A 26525-nucleotide genomic window follows, 5' to 3' on the forward strand; every position below is an offset into this window, starting at 1 on the left:
CAAACCTGCAAACTATAGGAATAAATAGAACCAAAAGCTCGCAAGACTGATATAAATATCACAAAAACTTCGGGGGTGGCATTTTTGGGAGTTCTCTCAAGGGTAAGGGTGTAGGTATCTGTAACCTAGAGAAAGACTGTTCATACGTGATAGCAATAAAACCCCTACACGCATCTTTGTGCACCAGCTCTTTGGTGCACCCAGGTGGCCATTCTGCAGAATTGTCTGTTGGATCCAGTCATACATTTGGCTAAGCAGTTGAATGCTTGTTATTCAAGCAGAGGCGGAACATAGCAAGTCAGGGGAGTGGCCAATGAAATCGAGTCCAACAGAGTGAAATAAGCCATAAAAAATTCTAATGATTTAGGATTCTGAACCTCTGAAATTCATTGCTGCAGACAGCTGGAGAGGCTAAGGCATTTGTTGTATTTAAAGTGGAAATTGATACCTTGATTAGTAAGGGTGTCAAAGGTTACAAGGAGAATGGGATTGTAAGGGTTAATAAATCAGCCATGATGGAGTGGCAGAGCAGACTCAATGGGCCAAACATCCTACATTTTATGGATTTTAATACCGCATCTTTAATAGATCATTGAATACTCCATCGCACAGGCCCTTCAGCCCAGCTCGACCATTCTGATTATGGCCATCTCTGCCAATCCCATTTGGCTGCATTTCCTGCCACACCTCTCCTTTCCAAGCAAATGCCAAAGCTCTGGAGTTCATTCTAGACAACCACCTTTGTGTGAGAGTGGGACAGGGACAGGGGTGCAGGGAACCCTCATCTTAAACACATGCCCTCTTATCCCAGGCACTACTGCATTGAGTCCATGAGATGGAGGAGCAAACTTCTACAGCCTCCTGCATTCCAAAAGTCTGGGGTTGACTTGGTGGTGGCATCTCTTTCAGGCTCATCTGCAGCATCCAGTTGGGTGGACAACAGATTCTGGTACAAGTGCATTTGTTTCATGATAGAAGCTTACCATCTCAGCTAAGCAAACCTCTTTGCTTGTGGTCATCACAACCTTTGGAATTCCCTACGCCCAGTGACTGCTTTGTCAATTGAAGTTATTGAAGTCTGAGGCCCATGAGATTGCAGGAAGTTGAGCATATTTTCTGAAAGGTGGGCAGGAAGGAGAGTTAGTGTCAAGGCCATTATCAACAATTATCTGTTAAACAGTGTGGCATGCTCCAATTGTCTAAGACTAGCAGATGACCTTGTGTTCTTCTAAAGCTGCTACATATTAAAAGGCCTCAAGTGGAGATGGAGAGGATGTTTCTTTCCTCTCTTGTCCAGGACCAGAGGGCAGAGCCTCAAAATGGAATGATGTCCCATTAGAACAGAAGGAATTTCTTTAGCCAGAGGGTGATGAATCTGTGGAATTCATTGCCACAGATGGCTGTGGAGGTAAAGACATTGGGTATATTTAAAGTGACTTTGAACCCCAGAACCCAGGTGAGCGGTCCCAGTCCCTAAAGGAGACCAATCATTAAAAGACAAGGTGAATTTGAAGTTCTCACAGGTCAGTTCTGACCGATATTTGTTCTTTAAGCATAGTATGGTACAGCTCAGCAGGGTGGCTGTTAGCTCATTAAATTGCAGCACCAGCTGCAAGATTGGGTTTGATCCCCACTGCTGTCTGGAAGGAGTTTGAATGTTCTCCATGACCACATGGGTTCTCAACTTTCTTTCCACATCCCAGAGATGTAGAGGTATTTGGGCATTCCGTGTAGGTATCAGAAGCACAGCGACACTTGTGTACTGCCTCCAGCACAAACCTCATTGATTTGACAAAAACGATGCATTTCACTGTTTTGATGGACATGTGACAAATAAAGCAAATCCTCATCTTCTTCCTTTTCCAAAATAGGTTAAGAAATCTCTAACCATGCTGTGGAAAACTAGATTGTTGCAAAGCAGTTCAGGGCAATGGAAGAGGTTAAAGATGACAATTGCCTTCACAATCAAGACAGCTGAAGCAAGGTGTCTTCAACTAAGCCGCTCAGCAATAAGAACCACAAGGAAGCAAAGGATCAGTTTTATTACTTTGTTGTTGGGTAATGAACATACAGTAGCATTTCAAAATTCACAACAGACAGCACTGCCAGTCATTTTGGGTTCTGGAATGCCACACAGAATCTAACATTGGCTGCTTGCAACCAAGTAAAATATTTAAATTAATAGATGCCAGAGAGCATCATGCCATGTGTTACCAATGGTATCAATGCCTTTATTGTTCATAGACAGATGCAATGAACACTGAAAATGTCAGAATGTTCAGACCATCAGAGAACTTTATATATATATACACACACACACACAGATGGCAGCAATGTCTCACATTAAACAAATGCATAACTACAAATACAGGGCTAGCTGGATTAAACAAAACCATTGATTGTACAACTCAATAATAAATGGTTGCATAACTTAGTAATTAAAATACTGCGTAATCAAGGGATCCATATGATTGACCACCAACCTGCAGAGGCTAGGGCAGCATTAAAAAAACTAAAAGATGATCAACATCTTTGACTATTTGCACTGATGAGGCAGATCTGCATTTCACAGGATACAGGGCAGAGAAGATACAGGGCTGGCATTTGTCTGGGATGGAACGAAGAGTGCAACTAAGAATTCCAGAGTGAGATGGGATTGGCTTGGCATCTCCCACCCCTTAGTATTCGAACAGTCTCTGCAAGTGGTACGACTGCCCCTCTGCTCACCATTCCCGTTCAGTCTTGATCTCAAGTACTGTGCAGAGTCTTCATGTTGTCCCCACAGGTTTTCCCTGGCTTTAGGTTAATTGGGTTACCTCCCACCCCACCCCCAGTGTAGTGGGAGAAAAAAGTGATGAATCGATGCAAGTTGAACAGAAACTATGGGGAAATAGTTGCTCAGAACTGGCATTGCCTTAATGGGCTGATTAGTCTTTGATGCTGATGAAAATAGAAGTAACGTGCACATGTTAATTACCACTTTTGTGGTGAAAACTTGAGAAACATCAGTCGAGTGTTTTTGATATTGGGGAGGAACAAAAAAAAAAAGGAAAAAAAGATTTAAGGATAAAATCTGAATAGATGTACAAAGTGAACTGTAATTTAGTTTGTATGTCAGGTATCATAACTGCAGCTGTCTAAAAAAGCAGGTATTCAGTAATCAATGATACTTGCATATTTGGGTGAATGACTTGGCAGGAGAGGGGAGCAAAAAAAAATCACACAATAACAATGTGTTTTAACAATATTGGAGCTTGCAAATGGAAGACATCCACAAAGTGCCAATAGAAGAGAAATGAGGAGAAACCAGTTTGAACACAATTTCAATATTTCTCCCCAAACTATCACCACACCCCATACATTACAGACCGTCAATATTCTTCTAGTTCTCCCATACTCCACAATTACTATCATTCAATTCATAAACTCACTGCTTCTGCCAAAAAAGGACTAAAGGTAATGAGATAACTGGATAAAAGTGCACCCCTTTCTCAAAGTTAGCTGTCACTATGATGGAGAGGGTAGGACTACAGAGAGGAAATCCAGTGCAGACTGGGTAAAGTAACCACACACCGTTTGGTTTTCCCCGTCCTGGCTCATTCCATTTTAAATGGAGTGTTTCCTATAGGTTGAATGTGATTGCCCAAAAGGACAATGTAACCCAAACGATTCACTGCCTCAAAAAAAACCACAAAAATAGACTTGTTATTTTACAAACACTGGATTTTCTCCTACCTTCAACTTAGACATCCTTTGATATATTTGATTCTTTTACACTCAGATTATCACAACAGAATTTCATGCAACAATGGGAAACAATAGCAAGTGGCCAGTTTAAACTACAAGACCTGGTCACTCCAGGGATCAGATATGCCCATGAGCATAGGGATCTGGCTGAAGCACCATAACCAGAATCAGTAAACACTGAACACTGTTTGTGATGGCAACTTCTGTACTCCTTCAAGGAGTTGAGGGGAAATTGCTCCGCTGCAGGGCTTCCTCCAACCTCACTGGCCTCCCACACACAACCCAGTTACTGAATTCGTTCAGTGAAGTTTTCTGGGAAAACTCGCCTCGAGGTTTTCAGATCTTTCTTCTGGATCCAGTCAAGTTCCTTTATGCCCATTAGCCAGCCCTCATCCTGTGAAGAAATTGTTTGCAAAAGACAGTCAATGCAGACAAGATTTTACTTTCATGGGATATTACATTTGGGACACAACAGAGAAATGACTGAAAAGCAATGTAGTAGTTTCCATTATGTTATACCTCAGTGCTTTCTAAAGTGGGTAAACTCTGATTTCCACTGTCTGAGGTTACAACACAGTGATCAGAACTGTTTATATAAAGGAAGTGAAATTAGTTGATAGCATCATAGATGATACAGCAAGGAAACAGGCCCTTCCACACATCTAGTCCATGCTGAACTACTATTCTGCCTGGTCCCATCAATCTTCACCTGGAGTGTATACCCCTCAATTTATGTACCTGCCCAAATTTCTTAGATGTTGAAATCGAATTTGCATCTATTACTTCTACTGGCAGTTCGTTCTACACTCTCACTGCTCCAAGTGAAGTTCCCCCTCCAGTTCCTTTAAGCCTTTCACCTTTCAATCTTAAACCATGACCTCTAGTTCTAATCTCTCCAAACCCGCAGAAGAAAAAGCCTATGTGCATTTACCCTACCCATAACCCTCCATTTTGTACATCTCTGCAGAGGAAGAAATTTGGGCACTAGATGCTAGACCTAGTTCAGAACAGTGCACATGGAATCCTGATTTCCAGTGCTGTACTAAAGGAGTACTACCCATTCAAAAGGTGCTGCATTCTAGTTCAGGTGCAGAAACACTTAATTCCCTTCTTGGGTTGAAAATGCAGCTTGGCTCTTTCAAAGAGCTAGTGCTTTTTCTCATCCACTCCTTGAACAGTCAACTTTTATCCTTCAATCAACAAGAACATCAAATTGCTGTATATAGGATTCCTTCAGGTCAACCTACTTCATATTTTACCGCCAACAGACTTCATGAACTCTCCTCTGCAAAATGTTTCAAATCTGATGTGACAAGTTTTTTGTGTGCATTTATTTTCCTGTAAATGTCTGCAATGAATAGTAAGCTAGTATATTGATAATAAATTTACTTTGAAATTTTAACTTCCATTTCACATTCCCATTTTAGAACATTCAACTATCGTTGAAATTCAAGCATTGAACAATACAGTCCTTCAGCCCATGGTATTAAGTAGCTAACTACCCTGATCCTTTCTGCATACACAAAGTTCACATCACCTATTCTCCACACATTCATGTGCTTCCCAAGAGTCATTAAACTCCACAACACTCCTGGCAATGCATACAAGGCACCCAGCACTAAAAACTTGCCCCAAACATCTCCTCTGAATGCTCCCCATCACACTTTAAATGCATGCCTTCTGGTATCAGACATTTCAACTATGGGATAAAGATAGTGGCTAAATGCTCAGCCAATAACTCAATCATAACTTCTATCAAATCTTCCATCAGCCACTGAGAGGTCAGAGAAAGCAACCCAAATTTGTACTAACATCTCCCTAGAGCACATGCACCCTCTCCTAAAGCTTCACATCCTTTCTTCAATAGGATGACCTGAATTGAATACAGTTTTCCATTGTGGCTTAACTAGTTTTATTCAAGATTGTTTACTGCCATTTCTCAGCTCACGAGTGTAAAGGGGATCAAAGTGATCGTTAGCCCAGATCTGATGCAGTATATAAAAAACACACAAGCATAAAGAACACAAAAAGAAAACAACAACATGAACAAAGTCTTCCACAATTACGAAGAGGCCGTCTGTGGCTATTAAAATCATTAGAAGCAAGTATAGCTTTGCTCACCTGTTCTTCTGGATTTTCATAGGTTACCACGAGAACAACATCACCCGTTTTCAGGTTTAGTTCATCAGTGTCTGTCGCATTATAATCATGCAGAGCCCGGACCTGCCACAAGAATCAATGGGAGTTATAACTTAACTGTGCATTGTAAATTCACGGCAGAAAGTTTCATTCTTCATTGATACAATAACTTATTTCTGAGCCCAGCGTCAGGTGTCATCAGTAACCTGTATTTGCAGATCTGCATTGTATCATCATGAGTTCATCAGTTCGATGGCCTGGTGGAAGAAGCTGTCCTAGAGCCTGTTGGTCCTGGCTTTTATGCTGCTGTACCGTTTCCCAGATGGTAGTAGCTGGAACAGTTTGTGGTTGGGGTGACTTGAGTCCCCAATGATCCTTCAGGCTCGTTTTACACACCTGTCTTTGTAAATAGACAGTAGGTGCAGGAGTAGGCCATTCAGCCCTTCTAGCCAGCACCACCATTCACTGTGATCATGGCTGATCATACACAATCAGTACCCTGTTCCTGCCCTTTCCCCATATTCCTTGACCCCGTTATCTATAAGAGTTTTATCTAACTCTCTCTTGAATGCATCCAGAGACTTGGCCTCCACTGCCTTCTGGGGCAGAGCATTCCACATATCCACCACTCTCTGGATGAAAAAGTTTTTCCGCATCTCTGTTCTAAATGGCCTACCCCTTATTCTTAAACTGTGGCCTCTAGTTCTGGACTAGCCCATCAGCGGGAACATGCTTCCTGCCTCCAGCGAGTCCAATCCCTTAATAATCTTATATGTTTCAATCAGATCCCCTCTCATCCTTCTAAATTCCAGTGGCTCCAATCTTTCAACATATGACAGTCCCGCCATTCCGGGAATTAACCTTGTGATCCTACGCTGCACTCCCTCAATAGCAAGAATGTCCTTTCTCAAATTTGGAGACCAAAACTGCACACAATACTCCAGATGGGGTCTCACCAGGGCCCTGTACAGCTGCAGAAGGACCTCTCTACTCTTATACTCAATTCCTCTTGTTATAAAGGCCAGCATGCCATTAGCTTTCTTCACTGCCTGCTGTACCTGCATGCTTGCTTTCATTGACTGATGTACAAGAACACCTAGATCTCGTTCTTGTCCCGAATAGTGTGAAGTTCACATCTACAGATGCACTGGGCTGTCCACACCACTCTCTGCAGAGTCCTGCGATTTAGGGAAGTACAGTTCTAGGCAGTACCAGGCAGTGATGCACCAGTCAGGATACTCAGCTCTGTCCTTGGAAAAAGTCCTTAGGATTTGGGAACTCAGCCAAACTTCAACAGGATGAGATGAAAGAAACACTGTTGTGCTTTTTTCATCACACAGCCGGTATTGGACAGACCACACGAGATCCTCGGTGATGTGTATGTCGAGGAATTTAAAGCAGTTCACCCTCTCAGCCCCAGATCCATTAATGTCAATAGGGGTTAGCCTGTCTCCATTCCACCTGTAGTCCACAAGCAGCTCCTTTGTTTTTGCGACATTGAGGGAGAAAGATGGGGGAAAATGAAAGTAATTCAAATTGAGTGTTGCAGGAGGGAATGCTAGGATTTTGGGTCCAGACAGCTGGAAGCCTGGCTACTCTCCACCAGTGAAGGATTCTGACCAATCAGAGTAGTGTAGGGGTTAGTACCTGCGATCATGACTAGGGTTCAACTCCTACTGCTGTTTGTAAATAGTTTGTATGTTTGTCAAGGGTGCTCCTGCTTCCTCCCACATTCCAAAGACCTACGGGTTAGTGTTGCCAGTTGTGGGCATGCTATGTTGGCACCAGAATCATGGTGACACTTGCAGGCTGTCCTCAGCACATCCTTGATGTAAATGCGGCATTTCATTATGTATCAATGTACATGCAGCAAATAAAGCTGATGTCTCTTTAAAACCTGGCCACTGGTCTGGGTTTCACCAGAAGCCTTTTGCATCAAACATCACCATTTATCCAAAAATCAGCAAGCTGAATTCCTGAGGCAAGAAGAAGCTAACTGCCTTTAACATCGGGTCAGTGATTGACTAAGTATGGCTTTAAGTATCCCTGGAAACTAGACAATCCACACCAGAGGTGCGTGAACAGCATTACTTTTTAAAATCAGGGCAGCAATTGAGATTTTGAAGGCAGAACTTTGCAGCAGATTTTCTGAGTTGAGAAGCGACCAATCAGAAAGAGGGATTCATTAGAACTGGCCAATAATAATAATACAAATGCAAGCAGAGCAGCCATTCTTTTGAATGCGCAATTCTTTAGAGTGGCTTTGGCCCATCAAACTTGGGTGAGGTAGATTATCTTGCAAGGTTACTCTCTGTTCTTATTTGTTCATTCCACATCTGTTAGTGCAGAGTACAGTGAGAATAGCTCCATGGGCAGTGTTTTCTACTGTGTGTGGGGGATGTGGGAAGTCTGGGAGATCTCCAGTCTCCCAGATAAACACATCTGCACCTGGTGCACCAAGCTGCAACTCCTGAGAGAAAGCTTTAAGGAATTGGAGCTGCAGCTCGATAACCTTCAACTCATATGGGAGAACGAGTTGGTGATAAGCAGGCGCTACAGGGAGATAGTCATCCCTAGCTTGCAGGAAACAGATAACTGGGTAACTATTAGGAGAAAGAGGGGAAATGCACAGTCAGTGCGGAATCCACCTGTAGCCATTCCCCTCAGTAATAGGTACACAACTTTAGATACTATCGATAGAGACACTCAGATGGTATGTTGCCTCCCTAGTGCCAGGATCAGGGACGTCTCAGATTGGGTCCATGGCATTCTCAAGGGAGAAGGTAAGCAGCCAGAAGTCTTGATACATATTGGCACCAATCATACAGGTATACAAGCTGGGGTGGTCCTGAACAGAGATTCTAGGGAGTTAGTTACAAGACTGAGAAACTGGACCTCCTGGGTAGTAATCTCTGGATTGCTGCCAGTGAAGGCAAGAATAGGATGATATAGCAGATGAATGAGTGGCTGAGGAACTGGTGCAGGGGGCAGGGTTTCAGAGTTCTGGATCACTGTGATCTCTTCTGTGGAGGTATGACCTGTACAAGAGGGACAGGTTACACCTGAACCTGAAGGGTTCCAATATCCTCGTGGGTAGGTCGGTTAAAGTGCTCAGGTCGGTTTAAACTAGTTTGATGGGGATGGCAACTGGAGTGATAGTGCTGAGATAAGATAGCTGGTTTACAGAGGTAGTGTGCAGTGGGACTCCTAGGCTGATGATGGGGTAAAACTGCAGTCAACAGAATGAGTTGTGATTTAACAGGTGGACAAAATCAAAAAGGTGAATACAGGACTGAAGGTGTTATATTTGAATGCGCACAGCACATGGAGTAAGGCAGATGAACTTGTAGCACAGTAGCAGAATTGCAGGGATGATGTTGTAGGCATCACTGAATCTTTGCTGAAAGATTATAGCCGGGAGTTTAATGTCCAAGGATACATATTGTATCAAAAGGACAGGCAGGAAGGCAGAGGGGGTAGCAGGGCTCAGTCGGTAAAAAATGAAATCAAATTATTAGGAAGAGGTGACATAGGGTCAGAAGGTGTTGAATCATTGTGGGTAGAGTTAAGGAACTGCAAGGGTAAAAGGACACTGATGGGAGTTATATACAGATCCCCAAACAGTAGTAAGGACGTAGTTTACAAGTTACAACTGGAGACAGAAAATGGATGCCAAAGGGGCAATGTTACAATAGTCATGGGGGATTTCAATATGAAGGTAGATTTGAAAATCAGGTTGGTGCTGGATTACAAGAGGGGAAATCTCTAGAATGTCTACGAGATGGCCTTTTAGAGCAGCTTGTGATTGAGCCCACTAGGAGATCAACCATTCTGGATTGGGTGTTGTGCAATGAATTGGAATTGATTAGTGAGCTTAAGGTACAAGAACCCTTAGGGACAAGTGATCATAATATGATCAAATTCACCCTGAAATTTGAGAAGCTGAAGTCAGGTGGATCAGTATTACAGTGGAGTAAACGGAATTACAGAGGCATGTGAGAGGAGTTGGCCAGAATGAATTGGAAAAAGAACACTGGCAGGGTTATCGGCCGAGCAGCAATGGCTGGAATTTCTGAAAGCAATTCAGGATATATACATCCTAAAGAGGTAGTAGTATTCTAAAGGCAAGATGACACAACTGTGACAAACAAGTGAAGTCAAAGCCAACATAAAAGCCAAAGAGGGCATATAATAGAGCAAAAAAAAGTGGGAAGTTAGGAGATTGGGAAGCTTTTAAATACCAACAGAAGGCAACCAAAAAAGTAATTCAGGTAAAGACGGAATAGGAAATTAAGCTAGCCGATAATATTAAAGAGGATACCAAAAGCTTCTTCAGGTACATAATGGAAAAGAGGCAAGGTGGATATTGGATCGTTGGAAAATGATACTGGAGAGGGAGTAAAGGGGGGACAAGGAAATGGCAGATGAACTGAAAAAGTATTTATGCCAATCTTCACTGTAGAAAACACTTGCAATATGTGGAAATTCCAGGTATCAGGGGTCATGGAGTGTGTGAAGTTACCATTAATAGGGAGGAGGTTCTTGGGAAATTGAAAGGTCTGAAGGTAATCAAATCTACTGAAAAATTGAAAATGTCACCCTTCTTGAAAAGTGGGGTGAGAGGCAGAAGGTTAAGAAATTATAGACCAGTTAGTCTGACCTCAGTAGTTGGGAAGATGCCGTAGTCAATTGTTAAGGTGGTGATTTTGGGGTACTTGATGGCACATGATAAAATAGGCTGTAGTCAGCATGTTTTCCTCAAGGAAAAAGTTGCCCAACAAATTTGATAAAATTATTTTAAGAAATAACAAGCAGTAAAGACAAAGGAGAATTGCTTGATGTTGGACTTTCAGAAGACCTTTGATCAAGTGCCACATATGAGGCAGCTTAACGAGCTGCAAGCTTATGGTTACAGGAAAAATTCTAGCATGGAGAAAGCAGTGTCCGATTGGCAAGAAACAAAGAGTGAGAATAAAGGGACCCTTTTCTGGTTGGCTGCCAGTTACTAGTGGTGTTCCACAAGGCCTGTGTTGGGACTGATTCTTTTTATGTTATGATTTGGATGATGGAATTGATTGTTTTATTGCAAAGTTTGCAAACAATATGAAGATAGGTGAAGGGTAGTTTTGAGGAAGTGAGGCTACAGAAGGACTTAGATTAGGAGAATGAGCAAAGAAATGGCAGGTGGTAGTGTCGGGAAGTGTATGGTCATGCACTTTGGTAGAAGAAATGGAAGGGTTGACCATTTTCTAAATGAAGAGAAAGTATAAAACCCTGAGACACAAAGAGATTTATTTGGGAGTCCTTGTGCAGGATTCCCCAAAGGTTAATTTGCAGGTTGAGACTGTGGTGAAGGCAGCAAATGTGATGTTCGCATTCATTTTAAGAGGGTTAGAATATAAAAGAAAGGGTGTAATGTTGAGACTGTATAAAGCACTGAGGCCTCACTTGGAGTTCTGAGAGCAGTTTTGGGCCCCTTATTCTAGAAAGGATGTGCTGAAACTGGAGAGGGTACAAAGGCGGTTCTTGAAAATGATTCCAGGATTAAACAGCTTGCCATATTAAGAGTGTTTGACGGCTCTGAGCCTGTATTCATTGGAATTTAGAAGAATTCTGTTTAAGAGTGTTTAAGACCAGAGGACACAGCCTCAAACTAGAGGGACGTCCTTTTAGAATGGAGGCTATGAGGAATTTTAGCCAGAGAATGGTTAATCTGTGGGATTTGTTGTCACAGGCAGCTGTGGAAGCCAAGTTTAAGGCAGAAGTCAATGAATTCTTGATTGGTCAGGGTACGAAGGGATATAGGGGGAAGGCAGGAAATTGGGGCTGAGAGGAAAAAGTGGATAAGCCATGAAGTGGTGGATCAGACTTGAGCCGAATGTCCCAATTCTGTTCCTATATCTAAACTGTCACTGGGCATCAAAAAACTTCAATGGTTCAAGCTTAAACATAGAAAGGATATTTGTGAACAAGAGGCCAATGATTCCAGCTCAAAGACTTCATTGTAAGAGTTCCTCAGGGCTGTAACCCTGGCCCAATCATCTTTAATCATCTTCACCGCATCATTATCCGTAGTGCAGAGATTCACTAAAGACCACAAAGTTTAATTCCATTCACAACTCAGCGAATCATACTGGGAAGCAACAGGACCTGGATAACATTCAGAGCAGGGATCAGTGGCAAATGATGTGCATATCACAAGGGACATTTCTGGAGATTTCCTTCTTTACACATTCAGTGGCATTATCATCAGCAAATTTTGCTGGGCCATCATAGGCCGGAAGCTCTACTACACTACCAGCAAAAACTCTGGTCTTTAAGTCCAGGTTTGGGTATCATGCAAAACCAATTCATCTAACATCCTGAAGTGGGAACTGTTGCAGAACAGAGGGACCTTGAAGCTCAGATATGTGATTCCCTGAAAGTAGAGTCACAGCTAGGAGGGTTGTGAATGTGGCTTTTGGTGTACTGGCTTTTCCTAGTATTAAGATTAAAAACTTAGAGTTTATGTTACTATTGTAAAAACCTTCCAGTTTAAGATGGTGCTTGTGAAGCACAGCCAGTATTTGTTGGTAACAAACAAAACAATAAATTACTGTATTAATCACACATTTTCTTGGATACGATCACTGGCATCAATAACCTGTAACTTCCCTGTTGGAACTGCCTGCCATTTTGAAATGTGAACTGAAGTCTCAAAGGTGCAGGATGACTGCATCACAGCATGTATGGACAAACTTTCTTCAGTTGTTTGATTGGACGCGACTGTGCAAGCGTGTGGATGTCAGCCAAGTAGAATGGCGAGAAGAGCTTAAACGGAGACAGCTTTAAAGAGCAGGCGCCAGAGTAGTGGGAGACAGAGTAGGAAGGCTTTGGCTCAATGGGACTTGGGTGATAACGGGTCGAGGCGAGGTAGGTTGCCAGTGTAGAACACAGACAGAAAGTGTGTGTGTGAAGCCAGTGTTCTGTGCTCAGTGTTAGGTAGTCCAGGAGACTCCCAGCCATCCAGACGGCCACATCTGTGCCAGGTGTGTCAAGCTGCAGCTCCTTAGGGACCGCATTAGGGAACTGGAGATGCAGCTCCATGATCTTCGTCTGGTCAGTGGGAATGAGGAGGTGATAGAGAGAAGCTATAGGCAGGTAGTCACACTGGGGACTCGGAAGTTAGATAAGTGGGTAACAGTCAGGAGAGGGAAGGGCAAGAGTCAGAGGCCAGAGGGTACCCCTGTGACTGACCCCGTAAGAATAAGTACTCCTGTTTGAGTACTGTTGGAGAGGGGGTGGGGGAGGGAAGGGACAGCCTACCTGGGGGAAGCAACAGTGGCTGCTGGCCCTGTGGCTCAGAAGGGTAGGGAAAGGAAGAGGATGGCAGCAGTGATAGGGGACTCTATAGTTAGAGGGTCAGACAGGTGATTCTGTGGATGCATGAAAGAAACACGGATGGTAGTTTGCCTCCCAGGTGCCAGGGTCTAAGATGTTTCTGATCATGTCCACGATATCCTGCAGTGGGAAGGAGAAGAGCCAGAGGTCGCGGTACACATTGGTACCAATGACATAGGTAGGAAAAAGTAGGAGGTCCTGAAAACATTACAGGGAGTTAGGAAGGAAGTTGGGAAGCAGGACCTCAAAGGTAGTAATGTCAGGATTACTGCCTGTGCCACATGACAGTGAGTATAGGAATAGAATGAGGTGGAGGATAAATGCATGGCTGAGGGATTGGAGCAGGGGGCAGGGATTCAGATTTTTGGATCATTGAGGCCTCTTTTGAGGCAGGTGTGACCTATACAAAAAGGACAGGTTGCACTGAAATCCTAGGGGGACCAATATCCTGGCTGGTAGCTTTGGAGGGGAGAGTTTAAACTAGAATTGCTGGGGGGTGGGAACTGAACTGAAGAGACTGGATAAGAGGCATTTAGCTCACAAATAAAGTTTGGAGAGTGTGGGAGGGAGGACAAGCAGGTGATAGAGAAGGGACGCGCTCAGACCAACTGTTTGAGATGTGTCTATTTTAATGCAAGGTGTATTATGAACAAAGCGGATTAGCTTAGTATGTGGATCAATACTTGGAGCTATGAGGTTGTTGCCATGATGGAGACTTGGATGGCTCAGGGGCAGGAATGGTTACTTCAAGTGCCAGGCTTTACACGTTTCAGAAAGGACAGGGAGGGAGGCAAAACAGATGGGGGTGTGGCACTGTTGATCAGAGAGTGTCAGCTGCAGAAGAGGCGGAAGTCATGCAGGGATTGTCTACTGTGTCTATGTGGGTGGAAGTTAGGAATAGGAAGGGTTCAATAACTCTGTTTTTATAGACTACTCAACAGTAACATCGAGGAGCAGATAGGGAGACAGATTGTGGAAAGGTGTAATAACAGGGTTGTTGTGGTGGGAGATTTTAATTTCCAAAATATCAGTTAGCATGTCTCTAAAGCTAAAGGTTTAGATGGGGTGCTGTTTGTTAGGAGTGTTCAGGAAGGTTTCTTGACACAGTATAAGCCTACAAGAGGAGAAGCTGTACTTGATCTGGTTTTCGGAAATGAACCTGGTCAGGTGTCAGATCTCTCAGTGGGAGAGCATTTTGGAGATAGTGATCATAATTCTATCTCCTTTATCATAGCATTGGAGAGGGAATGGAACAGACAGTTAATTGGAGTTAAGGGAATTATGAGGTTATCAGGCAGGAACGTGGAAGCATAAATTGGAAACAGATGTTCTCAGGGAAATGTGCGGAAGAAATGTGACAAATGTTCGGGGATATTTGCATGGAGTTCTGCATAGGTACACTCCAATAAGACAGGGAAAGGATGGTAGGGTACAGGAACTGTGGTGTACAAAGGCAGCTGTAAATCTAGTCAAGAAAAGAGCTTATGAAAGATTCAAAAAAAAACAACCAGGTAATGAGGGAGATCTAGAAGATTATAAGGCTAGCAGAAAGGAGCTTAAGAATGAAATTATGAAAGCCAGAAAGAGCCATGAGAAGGTCTTGTCAGACAGGATTTAGGAAAACCCCAAGGCATTCTACAAGTACGTAAAGAGAAAGAGGATAAAATGTAAAAGAATAGGACCTATCAAGTGTAATAGTGGAAAAGTGTGAATGGAACTGGAGGAGATAGCAGAGGTACTTAATGAATACTTTACTTCAGTATTCACTATGGAAAAGGATCTTGGTGATTGTAGGGATGACTTAGAGCGGACTGAAAAGCTTGAGCATGTGGATATTAAGAAAGGGGATGTGCTGGAGGTTTTGGAAAGCATCAAGTTGGATAAGTCACCAGGACCGGATGAGATGTACCACAGGCTACTGTGGGAGGTGAGGGAGGAGACCGCTAAGCCTCTGGCGATGATCTTTGCATCATCAATGAAGACAGGATAGGTTCTGGAGGATTGGAGGGTTGCGGATGTTGCTCTTATTCAAGAAAGGGAATAGAGATAGCCCAGGAAATTATAGACCAGTGAGACTTACTTCAGTGGTTGGCAAGTTGATGGAGAAGATCCTGGGAGGCAGGATTTATGAACACTTAGAGGGGAATAGATTAGGAATAGTCAGCATGGCTTCATCAAAGGCAGATCATGCCTTATGAACCTGATTGGATTTTTTGAGGATGTGACTAAACATACTGATGAAGGAAGAGCAGTAGGTGTAGTGTATATGGATTTCATCAAGGCATTTGACAAGGTATCTCATGCAAGGCTTATAGAGAAAGTAAGGAGGCATGGGATCCAAAGGGACATTGCTTTGTGGATCCAGAACTGGCTTGTCCACAGAAGGCAAAGAGTGGATGTAGACTGGTCATATTCTACATGGAGGTCAGTGACCAGTGGTGTGCCTCAGGGATCTGTTCTGGTACCCCTACCCTTCGTGATTTTTATAAATGACCTTGATAAGGAAGTGGAGGGATGGGTTAGTAAATTAGCTGATGACACAAAGGTTGAGGGTGTTGTGGATAGTGTGGAGGGCTGTCAGAGGTTACTTTGTGACATTGATAGGATGCAAAACTGCACCGAGAAAAAAGGCAGATGGAGTTCAACCCAACTAAGTGTGAGGTGGTTCATTTTGTTAGGTCAAATATGATGGCAAAATATAGTATTAATGGTAAGACTCATGCCAATGTGGAGGATCAGTGGGATCTTCTGGTCTGAGTCCATGGGACACTCAAAGCTGATGCGCAGGTTGACTCTGTGGTTAAGAAGGCACATGGTGCATTGGCCTTCATCAATCGTGGAATTGAATTTAGGAGCAGAGAGGTAATGTTGCAGCTATGTAGGACCCTGGTCAGACCCCACTTGGTGTACTGTGCTCAGTTCTGGTCACCTCACTACAGGAAGGATGTGGAAACCATAGAAAAGGTGCAGAGGAGATTTACAAGGATGTTGCCTGGATTGGAGAGCATGTCTTATGAGAATAGGTTGAGTGAACTCAGCCTTTTATGCTTGGAGCAACGAAGGATGAAAGGTGACCTGATAGAGGTGTACAAGATGATGAGAGACTTTGATCGTGTGGGTAGTCAGAGGTTTTTTCCCCAGGGCTGAAATGGCTAGCATGAGGGGGCACAGTTTTAAGGTGCTTGGAAGAAGGTACGGAGGAGATGTCAGGGTAAGTTTATTTTTAAAACGCAGAAAATGGTGAGTGCGTGGAATGGGCTGCCGGCAAAGGTGGTGGAGGTGGATACAATAGGGTCTTTTAACAGACTCTTGGATAGGTACGTGGAGCTTAGGAAAATAGAGGGCTTTGGGTAATAATAGGTAATTTCTCAGGTAAGGATGTTTGGCACGGCTTTGTGAGCCGAACGGCCTGTATTGTGCTGTAGGTTTTCTATGTTTCTATGTTAACTGAGATGACAGGACCTGGGCTCGAGAGCAGGGAATGAGCCAATATTTGGCCATTGCTGGAGTGGTCATTTGATGGGCAGAACCACAGCTGCAGTTCAGCAAAGAGACGAGTAGATCTCACAGAGCAGCAAGCGTAACTGGCCCTGTCACCCTGATCTTTTTAATCCAGTTGGTGCTTAAGCCATCCAAACCTTGGGTCATTCCTTGCCATCAGACCTGGGCTCTGCTACTGCAATATGCCCTTGGGCCTGAGCCCACCGCCTCGATTTGACCCATACCCAACCATTCCAATTTGCTTCATTGCTTAAGTTTGTCATACCTCGGATCCTCCCTCGCTCTCAGGCTCAGACCTGGACCCCACTGCCTCAACTCTGCCTCACAGGTTGTATATAGTATGCATATTTGACAATAAATGTACTTGAACTTCGCTGATGAGACCACATTTAGCATATTATATCCAGTGAAGTCAGCACTGTTTCCTTAAGGGTAAGTATGTTCGAACTCCAAGGAAACAACAGGCAGTATAGACAAAGCAGAGTTAGTGGATGTTGTTTACTCGGATTTTCAGAAGGACTTTGACAAGGTGCTGCTCGAGGCTGCTTAAAAAGATGAGAACCCATGGTAATCCATGCGATAGCATCATGAATAAAACATTGGCTGATTCTCCAGAGGCAGATAGGAACAAAAGGGACTTTTCTGGTTGGCTGCCAGTGACTAGTGGTGCTCTGAAGGGTTGGTGTTGACACTGCTTCTTTTCACATTATATGTCAATGATTTGGAAGGAGGAATTAACGGCTATGTGGCCAAGTTTACAGACGATACAAAGATAGGTGGAAGGGTACGTAGTGTTGAGGAAGAAGGAAGTCTATAGAAGGTCTTAGATTAGAAAAGTGGGCAAAGATGTGGCAGATGGAAGACAGTGAGGGAATCGCATGGGGATGCACCTTGGTAGAAGGAATAAAGGTGCATAGACTTTTCTAAAAGGAGAAAATACAGAAATCAGCTGTGCAAAGGGGACTTGGAGTTCTTGTACAGGATTCCCCAAGTTTAACTTGCAGGTTGAGTCAGTGGTAAGGCAGGCAAATGCAATGTTAGCATTCATTTCAAGGGGACTCTAACATTAAAGGATGTAATGCTGAGGCTTTATAAGGCACTGGTCAGACTACACGTGGAGTGTTGTGAGGAGCTCTGGCACCTTCATCTAAGAAAGGATATGCTGGCATTGGAGGGCCAGAGCAGATTCACAAAAATGATCCTGGGGATGAAAGGGTTAACATACGAGGCGTGCATGATGACTCTGCGCCTGCACTCGTTGGGAGTTTTGGGGGGGGGGGTGGGGGGAGGAGAGGAAGAAGAGAGAATTTCATTGAAACCTGTCAAATACTGAAAGGCCTAGACAGTGGATATGGAAAGGATATTTCCAATTGTGGGCAATCTGAGACCAGAGGCAGAGCCTCTGGAAGGATGTCCTCTTGGCTAAAAAATTCCACCTCATCTTTATACTGACGGTGTTGAATCTGTGGAATTGCCACAGATGGCTGTGGAGAATGAATCATTGGGATAATAAAGTGGAGGTTGACAGATTTTTGACTAGTAAGGGCATCAACCGTTACAATGAGAAGACCAGAGAATGGGGTTGAGAATCAGCCATGATTGAATGGTGGACCAGACTCAATGGGCCAAATGGCCTAATTCAGCTCTTATGTCTTATGATCTAAGCTCTTGCAAATTGGACCAGCTTGGTTAGCATGGACCAGTGGGCCAAAGGGCCTGTTATTGTTCTGTATGACTTAAAGACCAAGCATTTCCACCAGACTCTGTGGAAATATTCCTTTGGCCCAACTCTGGCCAGTCCGATTCCCGGCATATCCTGCAGATACTGGAAAGAAATGTCAGTGGGATGACACTTGCTTTGGCTGCAGTTCCAATAATTCTCACGTAACGCAACTATTTTTATGCACCACTGTCAACATTAATTTCCTGTAGTGTAGGTACTCATTAGACTACAGTACCACCTCGATTACTAGAGGGCAGCTAGAACATGAGAACATCACTTCACACCTCCCTTCAAGTTACACACCGTCCCCAACCAGGAACAAATTCCCTCAAGCAGCAGGTTGAACACCAGAGCTCCTTCCCATCACTGAAGGAATATCTTCATCAGTTCATACACTAGTTCAGCTCATCACATTTTTAATTTCAGTTCTGTTTTGGACAATAAATGTTGGTCATACTGATGACAATGTTTCTAACAAATCAATTAATTCATTAAATGGTAAATTGATGAAGTTCTCACCTACCTTAAACTGAAATCCGGGTGGCAGTTCACTCTCCTCCGTGGGGACGGTGTCATACACAGCACCATTCGTAGACTCTGCCGAGGTCTCTACTACCACATTTGGGATGACATTCTTAGTCTTAAAAACAAAGGGAAGCTTTAATATGTTGGAAACCAAATAACACTGTGACTTACCTAAATGTTTATTTTCGTAAATCATAGTAGCAGTATGATATTCAAGGTGTTATTGGACAAAATTAGCCTGCTTTTGCAGTATTATAGTGTTTCCAAGGTAATTAAACATTAAGGGGCCAACAGCAACATTCAACAGAACATGATAGGAAGATATTGGATCAGCAATTATTGTTGGACACAGATGGCCTTTTAGCAAATTGGAAAGAGTTCAAGAGCTCTAGACACCGGCAACTCAGCACTCTAAGCAATGGAAACTAGGGAAGGTACAGGAAGCTGAACTGGTAGAGTCCACAGATTGAAGGGTTATAACAGAAGCAGTTTCAAAGAAATAAGGTTCAAGGTTTTGGCTAAACAGATTGAATACAAGGTGTCATTTATAAGGATAAAAATTGTTTTGATCAAAGGCATTACTAGAGAAAAGATGAGGACAGAGCTACAAAAAAAGGACTAAAAATTACTGGCTGCTAAGCTTTTGATAAGGCAGACTGAAAAGAAAAATCACAATAGAAATGGAAGTTTGCCTCAACATTCCTTCTTTTCTGCTCACCTCCACCTTGCCTTAACAATACAAATGTGGAAGGACCTCCAAGCACAGGTGGCAGACACCAGGATAGAAATTCTGAATCAAAGGAAAGCATTTTATGACACAGGGGTCAGGGAGGCAACAGGAACCTTAAGATTTTCCTTTAGAAGACACGTAAGCAGCCAGGAGCCAATGGTAGGAGCAAGTGCAGTTTTCACAGGGCAATTACATCTCTTTACACAACAGTATTGGAAGGACTATGCAAAAATAAAATCATGTAGCAACATAAATTTCATGATGTTCATCTCTAGCATTTTCAGCTTTCCAGAATTTCTTAAGGTTTCTCCACACTGCATTGACTAGAGAGCAAGATATGTATCCAAGCTTGATCATCCTATTTGCTTATACATTAGACTTGATAGAGGCATACAAGATGCTAAGAAGGTATAGATTGAGTGGATAGCTAGAAACTTCTTCCCTGGGCAGAAATGACTAATGCAAGGGCACGTAATTTTAAGGAGATTAGAGGAAAGTACATGTCAGAGATACTGTAGGTTTTTTTTAAATAGAGTGGAGGGTGACAGGGTGGTGGCAGACAATTGCATTAGGGCCATTTAAGAAACTCTTAGATAAGCACATGGATGAGAGAAAGAGATAGGTCTATGTATGATGGAAGGGTTAATTGACTGAGAGTAGATTAAAAGGTCAGCACAATATTGTGGGCCAAAGGGTCTATGTTCTGTGTTCTCAACTGCTATCAAGATCCAATATAGTTGTTCTAGTGTTCAGGCAAACAAGATAATGATCAACCTAACCAACCAATGGAAGATACAAAACTGATCAAAAAGCTCATTCTACCCGTTCCCAAGAAGTTAACAGCTCCACCACCCTGCTCAAAGAGAAAGGTATAAAATCAGCCGTAAAGACACTGAGGCTTTAGTGGCCTGTTTCTAAACTGTGTACAAGCAAAACAAGGCATCACCGTCACAGCTGGAGTCTCTGCTTCATTCTCATTCTCCACAACTTCACACTTTGGTTCAGCTTGTATCTCCAACTGAAAGGGAAAAACACATCAGAAGGAAAGCAAGCTTCTAAACAGTTAAAAATACTTCAATTCTCAACATTCTAATAACATTGTAAAGTGTTTGCCTCTTGGTCACACTTCACTGCTCTAATCACTACACTTCAGGTCAAAACATGAGCAAACAGACGCAATCAGACTTCAGTCACTCAACACTCTCAACAACCTCCACCTAGCCTCAAGATCCCCGAAAAGAGAGTGGAGGGAGAGAGAGGCATCCAGAAGACAAATTGGTTGCAGACAAATCTCCTCCCAAGAAAGGAAAACAAATGTGGCTGATATCCCAGAGCAGCCTGCGAGTAGACAGCCAGGCTGCTTTAAAATACGAGGGGTATTTGTTGGGAGGGAAAGGGAGGGGTTGTCAGAGGTGTTCATTCCATTACCCCCCCCCCCCCCCAGAGAGTGGTGGGTCTGTGGAAGGCACTGACAGGGGTAGGGGGAATGCAATAGAAGCAGATAGGCACAGGGAGGAAAGAAAAATGAAGGGCTATGTGTAAAGGAACAGTTACATTGATGGAGTAGATGAAGGATTGGCACAAAGAGCCTGTATTGGGCTTCACAGAGTTCTATGCAGCACTGCAGTCAGGTGCCACCTTTCAAATACAATATGGAAATGAAACCCTGGAGCTCTCCAAGGAGCACCAGAAAGTCAAAAAGCTGCTGGTTAGGGAGCACGAAGCTCCCATGTGCCATCTGGTATTCCTTCACTTGGAGGCAAATCAAGATCTAAAACATAGAAATGTGAAATAACAGGAAATGCTCAACAAGTCAGACAGAAAGGAAGAACAACACTTTGGTCACCAGATATCCTTTTGACCATCATGTAAACATTTCCCTGCATGGAAACTGTTCCGTTATACAGTCTCTGCTCAACAAATGTTTATTGTAAAAGATAGGAAATGAAGGAATGCTATGAATTACAATGTGGCCACTTTATTAGGTACATCTCTACACTATAACCATATAACAATCACAGCACAGAAACAGGCCATCTCGGCCCTCCTAGTCCGTGCCGAACTCTTAATCTCACCTAGTCCCACCTATCTGCACTCAGCCCATAACCCTCCACTCCTTTCCTGTCCATATACCTATCCAATTTTACCTTAAATGACACTACTGAACTGGCCTCTACTACTTCTACAGGAAGCTCATTCCACACAGCTATCACTCTCTGAGTAAAGAAATACCCCCTCGTGTTTCCCTTAAACTTCTGCCCCCTAACTCTCAAATCATGTCCTCTCGTTTGAATCTCCCCTACTCTCAATGGAAACAGCCTATTCACGTCAATTCTATCTATCCCCCTCAAAATTTTAAATACCTCGATCAAATCCCCCCTCAACCTTCTACGCTCCAATGAATAGAGACCTAACTTGTTCAACCTTTCTCTGTAACTTAAGTGCTGAAACCCAGGTAACATCCTAGTAAATCGTCTCTGCACTCTCTCTAATTTATTGATATCTTTCCTATAATTCGGTGACCAGAACTGTACACAATATTCCAAATTTGGCCTTACCAATGCCTTGTACAATTTTAACATTACATCCCAACTTCTGTACTCAATTCTCTGATTTATAAAGGCCAGCGTTCCAAAAGCCTTCTTCACCACCCTATCTACATGAGACTCCACCTTCAGGGAACTATGCACTGTTATTCCTAGATCTCTCTGTTCCACTGCATTCCACAATGCCCTACCATTTACCCTGTATGTTCTATTTGGATTATTCCTGCCAAAATGTAGAACCTCACACTTCTCAGCATTAAACTCCATCTGCCAACGTTCAACACATTCTTCTAACTGGCATAAATCTCTCTGCAAGCTTTGAAAACCCACTTAATTATCTACAACACCTCCTACCTTAGTATCATCGGCATACTTACTAATCCAATTTACCACCCCATCATCCAGATCATTTATGTATATTACAAACAACATTGGGCCCAAAACAGATCCCTGAGGCACCCCGCTAGTCACTGGCCTCCATCCCGATAAACAATTATCCACCACTACTCTCTGGCATCTCCCATCTAGCCACTGTTGAATCCATTTTATTAATCCAGCATTAATACCTAACGACTGAACCTTCTTAACTAACCTTCCATGCGGAACTTGCTTGTTAATATAAATATCCAATTAGCCAATCATATGGCAGAAACTCACTGCATTAAAGCATGCAGACCTGGTCTAGAAATTCACTTCTCTAGTTTGATCTTGTTCAGACCAAACATCAGAATGGGGAAGAAATGTGATCTAAGTGACTTTGAATGTCGAATGACTGTTGGTGTCAAATGGTGTGGATTGAGTATCTCAAACTGTTGATCTCCTGGGATTTTCACACACAATCCCAAGAATTCAGAGAAAGGTGCAAAAAACAAAACATCTAGTGAGTGGTGGTTCTATACATGAGACGACTTGTTAATGGGAGAAAGGCCAGACTGGTTTAAGCTAACAGGTAGGCAACAATAACTCAAATAAACATGTGGTAAAATAATGGTGTGCAAAAGAGCATCTCTGAATGCAGATGTTCAATCTTGGAAGTGGATGGGCTCCAGCTGCAGAAGACCACATGCACTCAGTGGCCATTTTATGTATAGGAGGTACTGAATATTTTATTCATTCCATAAACAGTGCTGTCAAGGTTAAACTTATTGCTCATCCTAATTTGTTGAAAGACAAGCTTTGCAAACAAATGCACTGTTGAAGGAAAGCAAGATGTTGGGCCACAGCACCTGGACTGACTTCTTGAGAGGTGCAGTACAAGCCAATGGATCGTTTCATATGGGCTTGTTCCAACGAGACAACACTGGCCAAATTGTTTAGTTCAAGGAAGCTTGCGGACCCGATTGCTAATATCATTTAGCATACTAAATAGCCTATCTGTTAATAGCTGGAAGCTTTGTGTATTCATGGAGTCATCTTCATAGCAGTAATTGTAGGTAACAGGACCTCCATCTTCAGCTTTTAGACTGGTTGGTATTTGGAAAAATATTACATGTGCAAAGTCACCCAAGAGGCAGAAAGACAGCATAATGTAGAAAGCAGTTCAGGCTTTTTAGGAATAGGCCAAGAACACAAAGAATGACAAAGATGATAAGTGGAATCCACTGCTCTGCCTTTAACTTCCGCAATGCACGAGAAATTCATCTGCAGCTCACCTTTTTAGCTTATAGGAATTATACCTGCATTTTGGAAATCTTGTGTTTTAGAAATGGTTTGTAATTTGGAAGTCTTTTAAAAGATAGAAATCTGTGAGTTAAATGTGTTTTAAGAATGCTGTTTGAATTTAAACAAGTATCACTGAAAATAAAAGAAATGTTTAAACTACTTTGTTAGCTGGAAGTAACTTCTTGGTAGGGAGGGGGGAACCCAACTGTTCAAATAGTGGGGCTTTGGCAGCTGAACTCACTGTGGAGGATAAACAAGGAAATGAACTAATCTTTGAAGATTGGGTAGTTACATTTCAACTTCCCTTTAGTGAGGATAACCATAGCTACTTAAGATTGGATAGGGTTTCAGGTTTTGTTTGCATCTGGAACCTTGTGTTCAGCCAACCTAATAACATCACAAGAACACAGCCAGCCTTTGGATACTAACTATAGTTCAATGCCACTCGCATTTATAATACTTCTGCTTTGAGTAGATGCAGTGGCAAGAGTAGCTGGTGTATTCTTTCCCCTACAGCAGTCCTACATTGCCCTACATTAAAAATCAGAGGAAGGTTATAGAGCAATTTACAGAACAACAGTTTAAGTGTTGTTTTCAGAACTAGACACTGCACCACAAGAACATGACCGTGCTGGAGAGCACGTGGAATAGCCTGGGATGAAAGTGTTTATAAGTTTAGAGATGAGGTTGTCTGGGTTTCCCTTGGAGCTACAGAGGCTCAAGGGATCCTCAAGGGGGTATAAAAAAAGAGGCATAAAGATACATAATTTGAAACCTTCCTGTCATAGCAAAACTGTCAAAAGCCTATTGAATATTGAAAGGCCTCGATGAAGTGGATGTGGGGAGGACATTCCCAAAGGTGGGAGTGCCTAATACCCGAGGGCACAGACTCCACAAGCCTATGAGACAGGAGCATAATTCCGCTCATCAAGTCTGCTCTGCCATTTCATCACGAACAATTTATTATCCCTCTCAACCCCACCCTCCTGCCTTTGCTGACTCAGAATAGGACATCCCTTTAAAACAGAGATGAGGAGGAATTTCTTTAGTCAGAGGGGTGTGAATCTGCAGAATTCATTAGCATGGTTGGCTGTTGTTATGAATGTACCACAGCTCTGAGGGGCCGGAGGGGCGGGAGCAGCCCCCTCCTTCCGGAGAATCGCAAGAGCACTATTAATTCGGGTCTCGGACCCAGGCAAATGAGAGACAATGTAATGGTTTTGGCCAGGGCTCTTAGACACCTGTGCTGAGGGCATGACCCTGCTATGTGACAGCTACCACGGACATGGACACCCTCGGGCAATGTGGGGGTGGGGATTGCATCACCCTACTTTGATGGACATCTGCAACTCTGCAAGTCAAGATAAAAGGGGACTGCAGAAGGCGGTACCACAGAGAGACGCACCAGAAGGACTCGATCGCTCAACACTCCCGTGATAGCTGGAAGCCAGTCAAAAGCCACGTGCGCTCCGTAACTTCTCTGCCTGGGGAGCGGGTGGCTGATAATACCGAGAAGGACTTCGAACTAATAACAGGGAAACAACGCTCCCCTGATTCAACGGTATTGCTTCGTCAAAGACCCAGGCAAGTTTTGTCGTTTCTCCTCACTCTCTCTGAAACACGTGAAACCCAGCGATTCCCCAAAAAGTCTGAAGCCTGCAGACTTCTGAGTGACTTTTATATTTCCAACGGACAATATATTATCCCCCAGACAACAGTCAAGATTATTTCTTAATGAGGATTATTGCTATACCCGCGCTTTAGATTGAGTTTTGCCGATGTACATGTTCTGAATGTTTGTATTCACCTTACGTTTGTGCCCCCCTTTATGAATAAAACCGTTCGAAAATAGTGCCATCAGACTCTATCTTTGCTGGTGAGTTATCCAGTTATGGGATACGTAACACTGTGTAGCCAAGTCACTGGGTATAGTTGGAGCAGCAATTGGTATGTTCTTGATTATTAAGGTTACAGGGAGAAGGCAGAAGAATGGGTTGAAAGGAATAATAAATCAGCAATGATTGAATGGTAGCCCAAACTCAATGGGCCAAATGGCCTAATTCTGCACCTATGTCTTATGGTCAGAAAGTACAGAGCAGAGATTTATGGCAAGGGGGCAAGAGGTTTTTAAAACGATCTGAAAAAAAACCCACTCAAGGTGGCTAGAATTTGGAGCACATGTTCTTGAATAGATTGTATTGGATATTCATTTAATATCTAAAGCATTTGAATTGCCAAGGGATACAAGGCTACAGATCAAATATTCATTATACTAATTGGTACTGATTGCCAGCACAGATGTGGTACTGCATGACTGAGATACTAAGTACTTTGGAATAATACGATCAATGGAAGCACCTCCACTTTCACGCAAAGACTTCTGGAAATAGACACAGCAAGAATATCAAGCTTAAGTAGATTTGACTAAGTTGGCCACCTACTGGATCCTATTGTGTGACCTGGTATTCACATTTCAGTCACAACCAGTAAAATGGGAGGAACAGAAATAAACTTGGGCAACTCAGCAATTTTTTTTTAAAGAACATTAGCCATTTGTAGCTACCTCCCACCC

At 43.0% G+C, this 26525-nt stretch overlaps 1 protein-coding gene across 10 annotated transcripts in view; it reads right to left on the reverse strand.

Moving 5' to 3' along the window:
* Positions 1 to 2007: 2007 nt before the first annotated feature.
* LOC132394278 (myc box-dependent-interacting protein 1) overlaps positions 2008 to 26525 on the reverse strand; it is a 155140-nt gene continuing 130622 nt past the window's right edge. For all 10 annotated transcript variants that reach the window (XM_059970203.1, XM_059970212.1, XM_059970208.1 and 7 more), the window contains 4 exons: positions 20692 to 20763; positions 19014 to 19130; positions 5869 to 5970; positions 2008 to 4141 (listed from right to left, as the gene is read on the reverse strand). In XM_059970203.1, the coding sequence (XP_059826186.1) occupies positions 4034 to 4141; positions 5869 to 5970; positions 19014 to 19130; positions 20692 to 20763 (399 nt within the window). In that variant the 3' untranslated portion in view covers positions 2008 to 4033. The remainder of the gene's footprint in view (positions 4142 to 5868; positions 5971 to 19013; positions 19131 to 20691; positions 20764 to 26525) is intronic.

The sequence above is a fragment of the Hypanus sabinus genome, chromosome 5, assembly GCF_030144855.1.
Source record: "Hypanus sabinus isolate sHypSab1 chromosome 5, sHypSab1.hap1, whole genome shotgun sequence".
Lineage (NCBI taxonomy): Eukaryota > Metazoa > Chordata > Chondrichthyes > Myliobatiformes > Dasyatidae > Hypanus > Hypanus sabinus.